At 45.6% G+C, this 16,304-nt stretch overlaps 1 protein-coding gene across 1 annotated transcript in view; it reads right to left on the bottom strand.

Moving 5' to 3' along the window:
• Nucleotides 1–16,304, bottom strand: part of LOC136864093 (uncharacterized protein C12orf56) — a 405,652-nt gene that overhangs the window by 104,817 nt on the left and 284,531 nt on the right. Inside the window, exon 6 of the mRNA XM_068225784.1 lies at nt 11,915–12,112. Coding sequence (XP_068081885.1) covers nt 11,915–12,112 — 198 coding nt within the window. The remainder of the gene's footprint in view (nt 1–11,914; nt 12,113–16,304) is intronic.

Raw genomic sequence — 16,304 nt, 5'->3', positions numbered from 1 at the left:
GCAGGCCCATCAGGCACAGACGCTTCACGTGGACAACAACAACAAATAGGCCCCTCAGGCAAAAAGGACCCATCAGGACCTACAGGCCATTCAGGCACCAAGGGCCGAAAGCAAGGCCCATCAGGCAAATTAGACCCTTCAGGTGGAGGCAAAGTAACCTTGCAACCCCCAAGGACGGAGGGTACACACAAAACCGGGCCCTCAGCCCAAGCACCCCCCACCTCCGTCCAAAGTAAGACCTCCGAAAATAAAAACAGGAAGAAGGCCCTACCCCAAAGACCCAACCTAAGGCAGGTCAAGTCCACGCACCCTCCCCCGGAGCAGCCTCAGGGCCCGCCCCAGAGCAGCTCCACCCCCCGCAAGGAACCTGCCGCTAATAAAACAGCATCCGACCCACCCCCCCAACCCCCAAACCCCACACAACAACAGTCACACCCATCGCACCATCTGCACATGTAACACTAACACAGGCTCAACAGCCAGAGGGAAACATGGCAGTAAAGGCGTTCAGGGAAAGGATAGAAGAAATCCTGAAAACCTTCTTTCCGAACCTGAACCTCACGGCAGCCATTACCACTGGGGTAATGATGGCCAACATGCTCCCATTTTCCTGGCTAAGGGATCTGGTTAATGCGATCGCTGACCTCCTGTCCCAAGATGCCTGAACAACACGGCGAAGACCACAATAATAATAATAACACGCAGGAGCTTCGAGTTCTAATATGGAACTGCCAAGGCGTCAGATCCAGGAAATATGAGCTTGAAGCCTTCCTAGCCGCGAACACCATACACATAGCTCTCCTAACAGAAACCTTCCTCCCACCGGGGAAGAAGTTCACCATAAGAGGCTATAAAATACACCGAAGCGACAAGGCCAACAGAGTCGGAGGAGTGGCAGTTCTGGTAAGGAAGGACATTAAACATATGGAAATTGACTTACCAGAACTGGTCGAGCTGGAGGCATGCGGAATTGCCATGCCAGTGCGAGGAACACTCGTCAATGTAATATCGGCATACTCCAGACCTAAACACATTAACACACAAGATATAGAATCGGTATTAAGGCAAAATAGAAACACGATCCTAGGAGGCGACCTAAATTCAAAACACGCCAGCTGGGGGTGCCTGAAACCTAACGCAGACGGCGAAAGGCTGTACAACCACATGCTATCCCAGGACTATGTGGTAACAGCCCCCAGCGAACCCACGTTCCTGGCACCAAACGAACAGGTCGACGATATATTGGACATCGCCCTACTGCGAAATATTCCTCAAAGACACACTATAAAGGTCATTAATGACCTAGGGTCGAGGCATCAACCAGTAATATTTACACTGGAAGCGAATCCGGAGGAATACGAGAATAACCCCAAGCGCCGACTAAACTATAAAGCAGCCAATTGGGGTAAATTTGAAAGAAAACTCGATTCACTCCTACAGGGGACTGAGGACATACAAATAGTAAACCCAGCCCAAACGGATGAGTCCCTTAAAACGCTAATAAATGCGATCCAGGCAGCCACAACTGCGAGCATCCCGGTACACAAACCTAGACAAAACACCAACATCGAAATACCGGCCCACATTAAAGATCTAATACGCCAGCGCAACAGACACAAGCGCAATTGGGCCCGACACCACCGCGATGAAGACCGGATACGCAAAAATGAACTCAGGGTCGAAATCGAAACCGAAATAATGGAGTATAGGTCTCGGATCTGGAATGACAAGCTCAGTACGTTTGACACAAATACCAGACCGGTGTGGAACTTAGCAAGATATTTCACGCGAGAACCACACGTGATCCCAACAATTAAGGGACCTAACGGACCAGTATATGAAAATCAAGACAAAGCAGAGGTGATAGCCGACTCACTCGAAGAGGCCTTTAAGCCCAATGACGAACCGTCGGACCCCGCCTTCATTAGGCAAACAGAGGCCAAGGTAGCGGAATTCCTAACAAACGCACCCAAGCCCGAGGTTAAGAAGACTAATATCCACGAAATTAAGTGGATAATAGATCACCTTAACCCGAAGAAAGCACCCGGCCCAGATGAGATTCAGAACATAATACTCAAAAAGCTAACCCCGAAAGCCCTCGCACTACTCACTAAAATATACAATGCAATGTTCCAATTGCAGTATTATCCCGAACAGTGGAAAAAGGCGAGAATCCTTGTATTCGGCAAACCAGGCAAGGACAAATCTAACCCCAATAATTACAGGCCCATCAGTCTCCTGGACGCCCTCAGCAAAGTATTTGAGAAAATACTGCTGAAAAGGCTCATAGCACATATCAAGGAAAGAGGAATCATTCGGAACGAACAATTCGGTTTCAGAAACGGCCACTCCGCCCCGCAACTGCTTACCCGGGTCCTAGAACAAGCGACCATCGGACTAAACAAGCGCAGAGACACAGGCGCAGTATTCCTTGATATCCAGAAGGCATTCGATAAAGTCTGGCACGAAGGCCTATTAGCGAAATTAATAGACCTCGAATTCCACCCAGGGTACATAAGATTAATTAAATCATACCTGGAAGGCCGAGAGTTCCAAGTAGATGTTCATAACACACTGTCAAGCACGCGACCAATCAGGGCGGGCGTAGCCCAGGGGTCACTAATAGGGCCAATCCTGTTCATTCTATTTACGAATGACATGCCGACAGCGGAACTTACTACCACGCACCTCTACGCGGATGACACTGCTATCACAGTACAACACTTTCAGCTAGCATGCGCCCGAAAGAGACTACAAGTAGCACTGCGAACTCTCGAGCCCTGGCTAACCAAATGGCGTATCAAGGTCAACGTTGACAAATGCCAAGCTGTGATGTTTACTAGGAAGAACAGACGCACACGCATGCCAGCCAATATAAAACCGCTCAAACTGTTCAATCGAGATATAGCATGGCACGACAAGGTCAAATATCTAGGAGTAGTCCTAGATAGAAAACTAACCATGCTATATCACGTCAAAGACATCCAGCGGAAAACAAACGCACGACTGGCACAGCTCTATCCGATACTGAATAAAAGATCCAGTATTAACAAGCGAGTAGCAATAAACATGTACAAGGCCCTAATTAGGCCGATAATAACGTACGCAGCTCCCGCCTGGGGCTACACTGCTATGACGAACCTGGATAAGCTGGAACTAATACAAAACAAATGCATTCGAGCAGCGGCTAGACTCCCGTATGACACACCAATTCGCCACCTACGCGCAATTGCGAAAGTCACCTCCATAAGGCAACACATACGTAAGCAAACACTCCGAATGTACAAGAAGTCATGGGGTAGTAAGGTCAACCCACTAGTCAGTGGAATAGGACGCTATGACGTCGACCTATACACCAAATACCCCACACCGAAACACATTCTGTTCAGGCACAGGGCCAGGAGGCCGGGGGCCCAAAACCGCCCTCGCTCCTAAACTGACACCAACGCAATAAACCGCACCACTTAACAATATGCACACACACCACAAAACCTGTATATATGTACATGCTTGTCTACTACCTACATCCTTGTCCTAGATTATGTTATTAATATGTTACAGATTTAGTCAAGCGAGGGAGGATTGAGAGAAGAAATACAACACGACGAAGGCAACACAGCCATGAAAGAGACGATCCAATCCAACCTCGCCCCCACCAGCGACAAAGGAGTGGACGAAACACCCACGCCTGCTAATACCACTAACTATTAATCTACTAATTGTAATTGTACTTGTTCTACAGGACACGAGAGCGGAAAAGCGGCCCGCACTCTACAGAAGAAAAGTAATAATGTATATATAATAGGATGTGTGTATATATGTGTATATATTTACAGAGACAAGTGTGTGACACCAACACCGCAAAGAAGGGACGTCATCAGGCGGGAAAGAAGATGCCCCTTACAACAAGTAAGGCTTGGCACTACTCCCCTTCTCCTTAAAAGGAGACTTGGCACCAGGGACTGCTGGCTGCTGGACCAAGGGACTAACCTGTGGCCCAAAGCCCAGACGCCAGCGGACCCGAGCCGCACCAGGTAGTGACAAGTAGGACTGATCCCCCATAATAATTGACAAAAGCTAGGTAAATGGTTATGATTGCATGACACATATTCCTAACTAACACAACCTCTGGTCTTTTTCCAGCCCACATCCTTGCATGTGCTATCAAAAGATGTCAGGTTTTACATGTAGGCTCTTTCTTCTTTCTGCCTATGTGGTTTTTCCCTGACCCTTCAATACCATACACCAATACCATATACCTAACACAATCTCGCCTGGTAACGTGTCCGACATGGAAACAGGCAGATACTCCTTGTATCACTTCCCACTCTACCCAGCTATCTCTTTTCTACTTAGAAATTAATAGCATGTCGGAGGCCATGTAGATTGAGTCGATGGTCACGACGGGGGAGCGGGCTACGGGGGCCCCCCGTAAAAAAAAAAAAAAAAAAAGCCTCTCCAGGAAAGGACGAGCTGACTGCCGTAGTGAAAGGACATACGTGCCTCTCGCTGCGCGCTCTCTCTCTCCTTGCCAGGCGCTCTGTACTTTTCAAGTATCAGCCAGGCACTTGTACTTATTAGTACATTTTCGAAGGAGCATTGTCTGAGCTGTAGCACTTCTCAGTGCTCGCTCTTTCTTCTGTTTCAGGTTATCTTACAGGAGGACCAAGATGGAGAAGCCGACCCTACCAGTGAGACTGGTCGACTACGACTACCAGGGAGCCGTTGAGAAGCTGCTGGACGCGCTCGACACGGCGGATGTCCCCAGCTATGAACGCCCGGGACTGGTGGTGTTCAACCGGCCGGGGGAAAGCGACTACCAGGGGACGCTGCGCGTCTTCGACCACCTGAATGCGACTGCGGAGTTCATCGGAGAGCCACTCCTGCCGATCATCGGCATTATGGTTGCTTCCTGGGCGATCATCATCCGCCCTAACGACGCAGCCAGCTTCAGGGTCTACGAGGAGCGCGCGTCCCAGCAGTTCCAGGTTGCCCGGCTACCAGGACTCAGGGAGCACCTGGACGTCTCGGGGTACCAGGAGGCAGCCTCGCAGACGGAGCCAACGACCGAGGACGGCGGCGGCGCTCCCGAGCGCCGCGACGGCGAGACTCCAGTTGGAAAGCTGTACTTTACGAAGTACACGCAGACCAACAAGGCGACAACCAGGACGAAGTGGTCGCAGACGCAGGCCTACCAGGAAGGGCCTGTTACCCGGGCGCAAACCAGGAACACGCCCGTGTTGGTGGAGAGCAGCACAGCGGTGGAGAAGGACGCCCCCTGGCGTACTGATACTGCTGCCCAGGTCCAGCCTGCCTGCACGTCTGTCGAGTTGCAGACCTCGATGTGCGCCCCCCAGGACAGGGAACGCAGTCGAGTGTTAGCACCGACCGACGCCACCGCCGCCGCCAGCCAGGAGAAAGAAGAAGATGGCGACGCAGAGGAGACGGCAGCTACCCCGGGGTCACCAGGCCGGGAGAAGGGCCACCAGGGCGAGGCCTCTTCCCCCGCCGAGAAGCAAACCTCGGGAACGACCGACGCCGCCGCCAGCCAGGGGAATGAAGAAGATGGCGACGCAGCGGAGCCACCAACTACCCCGGGGTCACCAGGCCGGGAAGAGGGCCACCAGGACGAGGCCTCTTCCCCCGCCGAGAAGCAACCCCCGGGAAGAAGAAGAAGACGACGCCGCACCAGGAAGCAGAAGGCGACGCTGGCTCACCAGGAGAGGACCGCCAAGCCGCAACCCAGGACTGCTCCCAGGACAGCAGTCAACCGAGGAGCCAATCAGGAGAGGACCTCAGCAGGTAGCGGCAGTCAGGTGAGAGTGAAACGTCCCCCTCAGCAGCTCTTGCAGTGTTTCCGCTGTCTGAGGTGGGGCCACCGTCAGGTCAGCTGTGGGCTCGAGGTGAGGTGCAACCGCTGTGGTGGTGATCACTACTACACGGCCTGCGCAACACTTAGAGACGCGCCGGTGTGCGCCAACTGCTCGGGGGGCCACCCGGCCTCCCATCGCAGTTGCCCTGTCTACCGGGCCATGGCGCGGGCAGAGAGGAAGGAGGCCCGGCGCCATGACCCACCCCTTTCCAGGAGGCCCCCGCCTCGGCGGGCTTGGCCTCATTCTCCGGGATCGGAGACTGGGTACGAGGTACCCCAAGGAGGTGGAGTCGTGCGACAGGCCCTAGTGGTACTTGACGCATGGCTCCGCAGCCGGCAAGGACCGCGCTAGTCACAGCAGTGCCCAGAAGGACTGATCCCCTGAATAACTGGAACGGCGAGGAATTGGTTTATGTTTTGTGCATGTTACCTGTTCCTAACTAACATAACCTCTGGTCTTTTTCCAGCCCACATCCTTGCATGTGCTTTCACAAGATGTCAGGTTTTACATGTAGGCTCTTTCTTCTTTCTGCCTATGTGGTTTTTCCCTGACCCTTCAATACCATACTTCAACACCATATACCTAATACAATCTCGCCTGGTAGCGTGTCTGACATGGAAACAGGCAGATACTCCTTGTATCACTTCCCACTCTTCCCTGCTATCTCTTTCTTCTTCTTAGAAATAATAGCATGTCGGAGGCCATGTAGATTGAGTCGTTGGTCACGCGGGGGGAGCGGGCTTCGGGGGCCCCCCCGAAAAAAAAAAGAAAAGAAAAAAAAAGCCTCTCCAGGACTCCCACAGTGTCCAACGACCAGACTACACCGCAAGTCAGACACGGAGGTACTCTCTTAAAAATGTGTTCTGAACAGGTGGACTGATTCCTGGCCGTGAGCTTTCACCTCTGGACATTGCCTCATTCATCCTGCATCCCGTAGCCACGTCGAGCACCCATCCAAGCATTCTGCTATCCACACAAATCCCCTACAGAGCTAAGACTGCAATCATAGCATTTTGCAATAGATGAACATAAACGCAAGTTCCTTGCAAGTTATACGCCTCCTGTTAGCATTCTGCTAATACGAACACTCTCTACAAGTTCCACTTGTTATTATACATGACCGACAGTTCTCGACTATCAAGAACATTCTCTCATTTGAACAGACTGTCTCATCAAGACAAGATTGAATGTATATAGGACTCTCAATTTGTACAAATGTAAATATTCTTCAGGCCCTCAGCCTACTACCTTATATTAACATTAAACGTGTGCAAATCCACAAGCTTCAAGAAAAGTTTCGTTCTATTTCATGTACATATTGTATAAAAATGTTGAATCAATAAACTTTTATGTTGTGCCTTGTATATAAAGTTCCTTGTATACAACACATAACCTGTCCCTACGATAAACATTCCAGTTTGATAAAAAATCTGCATCCATAATATCACTTCACAGCCATGATTCAGTTTCTATTACTATATCTGGTATATATATATATATATATTGGTATAACGTGGTACTTCGACTATTTCTTCCAAAATCAGGTATCCGTGCATGAGAACTTTTATACGATATTGCACAATCCATGCAAGAATATAACCAGCAATATTCTTTGCTCATGTGAGAACGTTTCATATTATCTCATGATGCTGCAGATGTTACTGACATTTCACAACCAGCCGGCCACAGTGGCCTGCAGGCTAGCATAGTAATTTATCATCCAGTGGCCTCATGTTCGATTTACGGCTCTGTCCCGAATTGAAGATTGGTTTCAGTGTCTGAAACAGGATGCACTCAGCCTCAGAAGCACAACTGCATAGAGAGGAGAGGACTAGAAGTCCACTCTCGGCTATAGTAAGAAGACCTTTGCATGTTTTTTCACGTTACCTCCAATCATTCCACAATTGCTTGCTTTGTCATTAACCCAGTTTTGGATACAACTAACAGATGCTGCTAGCTAAATGGTGAAAGCTGTCACATCGCTAAATGTACTTTACCCTGATTTGATTAATTAAATATGTTGCGCATGGTCTTAACAGGGCGGCGGAAGAAATGGAAATTTAGTTTCCTGCTGTCAACCAGGTGATATCTGCCAAACTTGCCATGCTTACCATTTGATGAAAAATATATCTGGGTGTACGAAGCACGAATCATAGGTCTTGTTCCCTTCTCTTGTTATAATCTGTTTACCAAATGGGCCAAAGTTATTTGCTCTTATAATCAGTATTTTTAGGGGATTGACTTGGATATGGAATTTCGAGGATAGATTCATCTTATTATACATTTTGTAATCAACGGCTTTCACTGGTATTTGCTGTTAGTTCTGTTCGTATGATGAGTGGAGTTTGTTGTCTGAGAAAATCGAAACTTTATGAACGTGAATTCATAAATTTCTTACGTGAATTAAATGGGTGAACCGATAAAATTGCAATACTAAGTGTATTCTCCCCATTAACGCTCTTGAGCTCTCGGATATTACACATATATTGCAGGTCTGGCTTCCTCCACTATGATTCCCCCCTCTGGTCCCCAGTCCTATCTTGAACCACTCGACTACAATTACGAAGATAAGTATGTCTGTATTTCTTGATGAAGTGTTCTGCGGGATATTCACTTTATCTACTTATGTAGCTACAAAACGAAAGCATTGTTCATCTCGAGATGTTTGACAAACAACGGTCCTTAACGTGATTGTACAATTCAAAACAAACGTCGAAGGGAAAATTGAAGTAGGCATTACTGGTCCTATAAGTTCAGTGTGTTTTTTGCTGCAAAATTTGTTAAACGAATTGTAATGTCTTGAAAAACTTCGCTTACACTATAAATTTGGTGTATCTTTTCCGATAAAATATTAAAAATCGCGAAATACTTTAATTTAGTGTATATTTGCTAGAAAGTTCGTCGAATGATTTTATTATGGTGCTGGTAGTATAAAGTTAGTATATAATTTCAGGAAAGTTTGTCAAATGAGATTAATATCTCGAAACCCATCTGTTAAATATGTACCGGTATGAAATAACATAGGCTGAGAGACAAAATCAGCTCCCAACCTGTACTGGTAACATGTGCCTTTAATGGTGATTACTTCAGCACGAGATTCATAAAAGTATCATAATATGTAATTGAAAAAGTAGTTTGTCTGTAGGGAGTGAGAAAACCAAACTGAAATGTAATGTGACTGAGGCAGAACTTAAGCTACCCAGAACTTCCTACTTTAGTTCCTCACTGCATAATATTCTGAAGTGTGCATGTTGAAATTAAATAAGACTATTGGGCCTAAAATATCTTTGAATCCGCCGTCTAAGGACACAAGAATGTCTTGTAAGGTATCGGGGATTCAGAGGAAGGCTTATCTCTCTCTCTTTCTTCCTTTCTTTCTGTGAATTTGAGGCTAAAAATATGTCTCCCAAATTCTTCCTTTATTTTGTAAGTGGAGTCCTATAAAATTATCCTATTGTAACAATTCGTTCAAATATAAGTAGGCTACGCCTGGTGCTATTCTGCATTCATTTATTTCTCAGAATTAACAGAGAATTGTTAACTGTTAGGTTCTTCAGTATTCTGAAACTAATTTTGAGTAATAAATTTATAAACTACCTGAAAAAAGAAAACACCTGAAACAGAAACAACTTATTCATGAAAAAATGTTAAATTGTTTCTCTTTCAAGTAATTTATAAATGTATTACTCAAAATTAGTTTCAGCAGACTGAAGAGCCTAACAATTATAATTTAACTGAGTCGAAACTGAGAAGAGATCACTTCATATTTTCTTATTATTATTGTTCTTCACACACCTGCGGGGTCACGGCTGCGCACTGTGTCGCACATGTGGATTTGGCCCCAAACCTATATGGAGGGATGTAACGACTATTGCGTGCTTCTGTGGTGGTTGTTAGTGTAGTGCATTGTCTGAATATGAAGAGAAAATTGTTGGGACAAACCCAGACCCGGCCGGGAATCCAACCCGAGACCCTTTACACCAAAGGCCTCATCGCTCACCATTCAGCCTATGAGTCGGACTATGGAAAAATAGCATAAACAGTTATCCTAAATGGCATGAAATGTTTTATTTTTCACTTGGCTACACCCAAAACAACAAGAAATGTTAAAACAAATACCGGTACGGTCAAAAAAACACTTTAACGAATAAGCCTTGAGGTGTGTCTGCGTTATTCGTTAATAGTTTGTCACTGAAATGTTTGCTTTAATGACTGCTTCTAAATATCGTGGCATGCTTTCTATGCATATTTTTGCAGTTCGTTTACTCCGCGGTGAGCCTTTTCACATCACTTTAACGGGCTCTTTTTTTCTTGGTGATGACATTTTTAAACTAATTCCTTTTTTTTTCTTGGTATGCTCTCACAGGTTTTCGATTGGATTCAAGTCCAGTGAGCTGCCAGGCCATACTGTGCGTCTTCTGGGTGCAGAGTCATGTATAAAGGTACATTTCTCACAATTTGAAAACCATTCCTCGAGCAGTGGTAAGAGGTGGTCTTGCAAGACGTTTTGGTTTTGTTCCTTGTTCACAACACAAAGATCACTAGCAGCCCTGAAACTTAACACAGACCTTTCAACAACACAGTCAGGATGGTACTTTTCTCTCCGGTCGCCACTGCAAGAAATATGACTTGCCCATTAACATTTCAAAGCTCGATTCTTCTGTGAATTAAACATGAAATTCAAAAACCCTTAAATAACTGAAATAAAGATATAAAACAAACATTTATGAATACCCATCGATCGGTGGATTGTCAGAGGCCCGCTATTCTGAGCAAGAGGCGCCCACCCTAATCAGACATCGAACTTCCTACAAAACTTGAAAGTTCCATTCTGCGTGTTAGAAAAATAGTAATACAGATACTGAGGGACTCTCTGCAAATCATTCACTTCCATCTGTACCTGAGAACGTGATTGACATTTCTCCCCCACTAACCCCGGGAAAAAAGAAGATAACAGCTTCAACGATTAAATCTTCATTTCTTGATATTTTTAAACTCCATTGAAATTTAAACTGTATTCCGGATCCAAATGGTCATCCTCATTGGAGGACGGACAATTTATTTCCTTAATAAATCTCTCTCTCTAATAATAAAAACTGCATACATACTCGCTCCCAATCCTCAGTTGTCATGTGGCGATGTTCACGACCCCAGTCCACAACACAAGTCTCCTTTTCATTTTGTCTATCAAACGTAGCTTTTTAGCAGGTCTGCGTCCAACCAAGCCTTCTTTGACTAACCGCCGATGAAGTCAATTTCGAAATACAAATACCTGTGTCCCTCTTACATTTTTCTTAATTATTTAGTCATTTTCTTCCTGTTTGGCAAGCAGATTGCTTTGATCTTCCGGCCTGTGCGAGGTGTTGTCTTCCTCTTTCTGCCACACCTACCAATCTTTTTGTGGTGACAGAGTTAGGTTTCTATCAAGTTTCATGTTGATTATGTTTACAGTTGATTTAGAAACATTTCATATTGATGCAAAAGAGTCTTCATTTCTGTAGATTTTCTTGGAGTCAGGTCCAGTATCTTGCCCTTGTTGTGCCGCTCTGCAGAGGAAATCACAATGAATATTACTGACAGTAGCTAATTATTCATCAAATGCATATGAAAAGCAATAAAACAATACAATAATATCTACCTTTAGTAGAGCAAACAAACAGTCTTCTAGTTTTCTCTCTGAAGCAGCAATAGCACAGAGCACAAGGAGTACACAGAACAACAATTTTCAGATCATCAGTTGGCTGGTGTGAAAATGGGAAACCACAAAAAAACATCTTCAGGGCTGCCGACGGTAGGATTCGAGCCCACCATCTCCCGAAAGCACGCTTAGGAAATTATCAGTAAAACTCACTGTCCCTAACAATTTGCCAACCCACTGTATATACAGTTAATGCTTTAGGATGACAGTGAATACATGACAACTGGACTGATGGTACAGAAGTGATGTCGCAGGACGGAAACTGAAGCCTGTGATGTATGGCACGAAGTTTCAAGATAGACAAATCACACATCATGCAGAACTACAGGGATTTTCAACGTACCTTCCAAAATATTTCCTTGAGCTCTGGCCTCGTTTTAAGTCCCTGGAGAAGTTCTCCCAAAAAGTGAAACGTTTTCTCCAAAGCATTTGAGGAATCCATGATGTCCTTCTTGAACTGCAGGTATACATTGGTCAGCTGAGTGACATCGCTTACAGGAGGATAAAGAGGACTCGATTCGGACAAACTTAATGTCCGTTTCTGAAAAGATGAAATAAAGAATCATTCACTTCTGATGAACTCCACTTGAGGTGGACAGGTGTTTGAATTAGTGACAGCATGTAAAGGTAAGCGAGCTTTTAGTTTTATACGACTGATAATATTGTTATCATAGCCACGGATCCTCCAGTTATATGCGGAATTCAAACTACAGGGATGAGGCATTTCATTTCATAAATCCTAAGTCTGGTCGGGATTCGTACCATGGCCACCTTGGTGAGAAGGTGCTTGGTTATTACAGCCTCCGTGACAAAATGTGGAAAATGGAACAAAATGCGAAATTATTACTTACTTGTGAAATAAATATTAATACTTTTGAATTCTACAAAATGAATTGTTCATATTAAAAATATAGTATTCTAAATAAGAAAAGCCATTAAAGTGTTTAATATTTCTCATCGTCCGCCTCTGTGGTGTAGTGGTTAGCGTGATTAGCTGTCACCCCCGGAAGTCCGGGTTCGATTCCCGGCTCTGCCACGAAATTTGAAAAGTGGTACGAGGGCTGGAACGGGGTTCACTCAGCCTCGGGAGGTCAACTGAGTAGAGGTGGGTTCGATTCCCACCTCATCCATCCTGGAAGTGGTTTTCCGTGGTTTTCCACTTCTCCTCCAGGCAAATGCCGGGATGGTACCTAACTCAAGGCCACGGCCGCTTCCTTCCCTCTTCCTTGCCTGTCCCACCCAATCTTCCCATCCCTCCACAAGGCCCCTGCTCAGCATAGCAGGTGAGGCCGCCTGGACGAGGTACTGGTCATTCTCCCCGGTTGTATCCCCGACCCAAAGTCTGAAGCTATAGGACACTGCCCTTGAGGCGGTAGAGGTGAGATCCCTCGCTGAGTTCGAGGGAAAAACCGACCCTGGAGGGTAAACAGATTAAGAAGAAGAAGAATATTTCTCATCGAGTTAACGGAGCTCGAGGGCCTCCTTCACGGTCGCATCACGTGTAACTTCACCAGTCCGAACATGCCGGCATTATTTTATTTATTTATTTATTTATTTATTTATTTATTTATTTATTTATTTATTTATTTATTTATTTATTTATTTATTTATTTATTTATTTATTTATTTATTTATTTGTTTGTTTGTTTGTTTTTTTATTTTTGGTTCTTCGTAGGTAGTATGTTGATGGTATCCAATTACTTTACCGGCTTCTACTCTAATTGACGAGAAGGAAACTCGACGAATTATGAGACTAGAAAAGTTGCTTGATCCAAGCTGTTGTATGAAGTAGGCTATATATCGCGCAAAATCCTTATATTCGAGCAATCTGGTACAAAACGCAAAATGAATAATATCTTGTAGTCTATGAAGTTTTCGTGTAAAATTCAAAATACTAAATTGTCTATTTCAAAATACGGTAGACCGGGCGAGTTGGCCGTGCGCGTAGAGGCGCGCGGCTGTGAGCATGCATCCGGGAGATAGTAGGTTCGAATCCCACTATCGGCAGCCCTGAAAATGGTTTTCCGTGGTTTCCCATTTTCACACCAGGTAAATGCTGGGGCTGTACCTTAATTAAGGCCACGGCCGCTTCCTTCCAACTCCTAGGCCTTTCCTATCCCATCGTCGCCATAAGACCTATCTGTGTCGGTGCGACGTAAAGCCCCTAGCAAAAAAAAAAAAAATACGGTAGACAATGAAATGTTACAATGTGGTAATAATCGGTGGCATATCATACTGGACTGGAAGTTTGCACATCTGAATGCTGTAATTTCCATTCCTCGCAAAGAAAATAGCATACTTTAACGCGCTTGGTTTATCAATGACGGCAATGATTTTAAACGTATTTTGAGGAATATCATTATTGTTTTTTAAGTAGTTTTACAGGAACAACAGTCCTATTGGACAGGAAAGTATCTCGTTTAGTTTTAATTTAAAATGATGGCATGCACTTGTGTGCAACGCATACTAATAAATTCAGTTTTACGTACTTTAATACTTTTAGTGCCAGGTGACCAATCACCCGAGTTATCTCGCTACCGTACAACCAGCAACCCCACGTCGAATGTCAGACGGTAGGAAATAATTCCACTCCCTAAAGAGGCCAATGGCTTCGGGCAGATGAGCTTCCTTAGCTGGGGCGATGGTCCCATGCGCAGGAAATGACACCAAAATCCATCAAGCAGCGTCTGTTCTCCATGTCAGGGGCGGCAAAACTAGACGTCTGTTCTCCAAGTTAGGGATGTCCTATCAAAACCTGGCAGAAAGGTATAAAATGAATCCTCTAGAAAAACATACTGCTCGAGAGGGAATTATGCCTCATCTCCGGATATGAATTAAATGAAGAGAAAATCGAAGAAAGGCTGTACCTGTCAAAGCCATAAAGTACAAATTGGACCATAAAGGAATAGCCTGCAGGTCCAGGTATATGACAGACTAGGCATAAACCAGAAATGGGGGCATAGTCCTGAAGAACATTCTGTACCTTAGAACAAATTACTCAGGTGGATCAAAAGGTTAGTTGCACTAACGCGCCGCAGCAGCGCGCTGTGTGTCGCAAACGTGGGCACAGCGGAGAAAGGGACAGACACTGCCCACACGTCTGTTAGGCAGGTCGCTGTGGTGTCTCGTCTAGTATTTGTGAATAGCGGCCAAATGCAATGGCTTGTCAACTGGACGTTCACTCCAAATATGAGGTGCGTGCGACAATCCGATTCCTATGGGCCGAAAGGAAGAATTGCACGGACATTCATCGTGAAATTAGTGCTGTGTATGGGGAGCGGGCTATTTCCCGGCAAGGTATCGTAAAGTGGTGCCAGCAATTCGAAGCCGGATGCACGGATATCACGGACAACCATCGCGAAGGCAGGCACGCAACGTCCAGGACCCGTGCAAAGGTCAACAGTGTGCATGCGATCATTAGACAGAACCGGTGCATTAAACTGAGAGAAATCGCAACGCAGCTGAACATGAAGTATGGCAGTGTGTTCGCCATTGTTCACGAGGACCTTGGATATCGTAAGCTGTGTCAAAGATGGGTCCCACGTCTTCTCACCGATGAGCACAAGGGACAACGTTTCCAATCCTCCCTGGCATTTTTGCAACGCTATGCCGCAGACGGCAACGGGTTTCTGCGGCGAATTGTCACAGGCGACGAAACGTGGGTTCACCACTTCACCCCCGAAACGAAGCGAACATCAATGGAATGGGTGCACCCCTCATCACCACAACGAAAGAAGGCCAAGGTTCAACCTTCAGCCGGTAAGGTTATGGCGACAGTGTTCTTTGACAAGGAGGGTTTGCTGCACGTGGAATTCATGCCGAAAGAAACGACGATCAACGCGGCGTCGTATTGTCAAACGTTGCACCGGTTGCGTAAAGCGATTAAAGAGAAGCGCCGGGGGAAATTGAGCGCCGATGTGATTTTGTTGTACGATAACGCAACGCCTCATAAGGCCCGCCAAACGAGAGAACTGCTGCAGCGTTTCAAGTGGGAGGTCTGGCAACATCCACCCTAGAGTCCCGACCTAGCGCCATGTGACTTTCATCTGTTCGGTAAACTCAAAACGGAGCTCGGTGGTCGACGTTTCCAGACCGATGAGGATGTGAAGGCCGCTGTCTCCGAGTGGTTGCAGAACTCTGGAGGAAAAGACCTACAGGACAACCAACCGCAATACCTTGGAGACCTGAGAAGCAGATTCGTAGACTTCCCTACAGTACAAGAATTGTGTGATAACGCAAGGTAAGGATTTTTAGGTGCGCACCTGTTTTATTAGGGTAAATTAAAGCTGTTCGGAAAGATATCACAGTGTGAAATTTTGTTTCTAGTTGCGAAAAGAGGCAGGATTCACGCACCTTTTTCCTTCTTTTGGGGCCTTTATCCCTTTTCCCCAACCAAGCCAATAATCCCTTTTCCTCCCCTTTTTTTCTTTTAAGTTTAATTCCAATTTATTCTATAACATTTCTAATCAATATAAAATATTTAACTTTATATTCACGTCTCCTCAGCTTGTTGTGTACGTGCGAATAGTAAGCCTACCTCTTTCAGTAAACACCACGTGGGAGTTGAAAGCACACCTGCAACAATGGAAAATAATTGTGTATTCGACAAAACCTTTTTCTCTCGCTTTACCCCTATAATGTAGCCTGCAATAATGCAGTTGCCAATGAGTGAATCTATCCCACCAGAATCAGTAGCCTGCTGTTCGTAAATGTGAGTTTGTTACTGTGAGAGA

The sequence above is a fragment of the Anabrus simplex genome, chromosome 2 (genome assembly GCF_040414725.1).
Source record: "Anabrus simplex isolate iqAnaSimp1 chromosome 2, ASM4041472v1, whole genome shotgun sequence".
NCBI lineage: Eukaryota > Metazoa > Arthropoda > Insecta > Orthoptera > Tettigoniidae > Anabrus > Anabrus simplex.
Note: the sequence above shows the minus strand (reverse complement) of the source record. Positions and strands in the feature narration are given on the sequence as shown.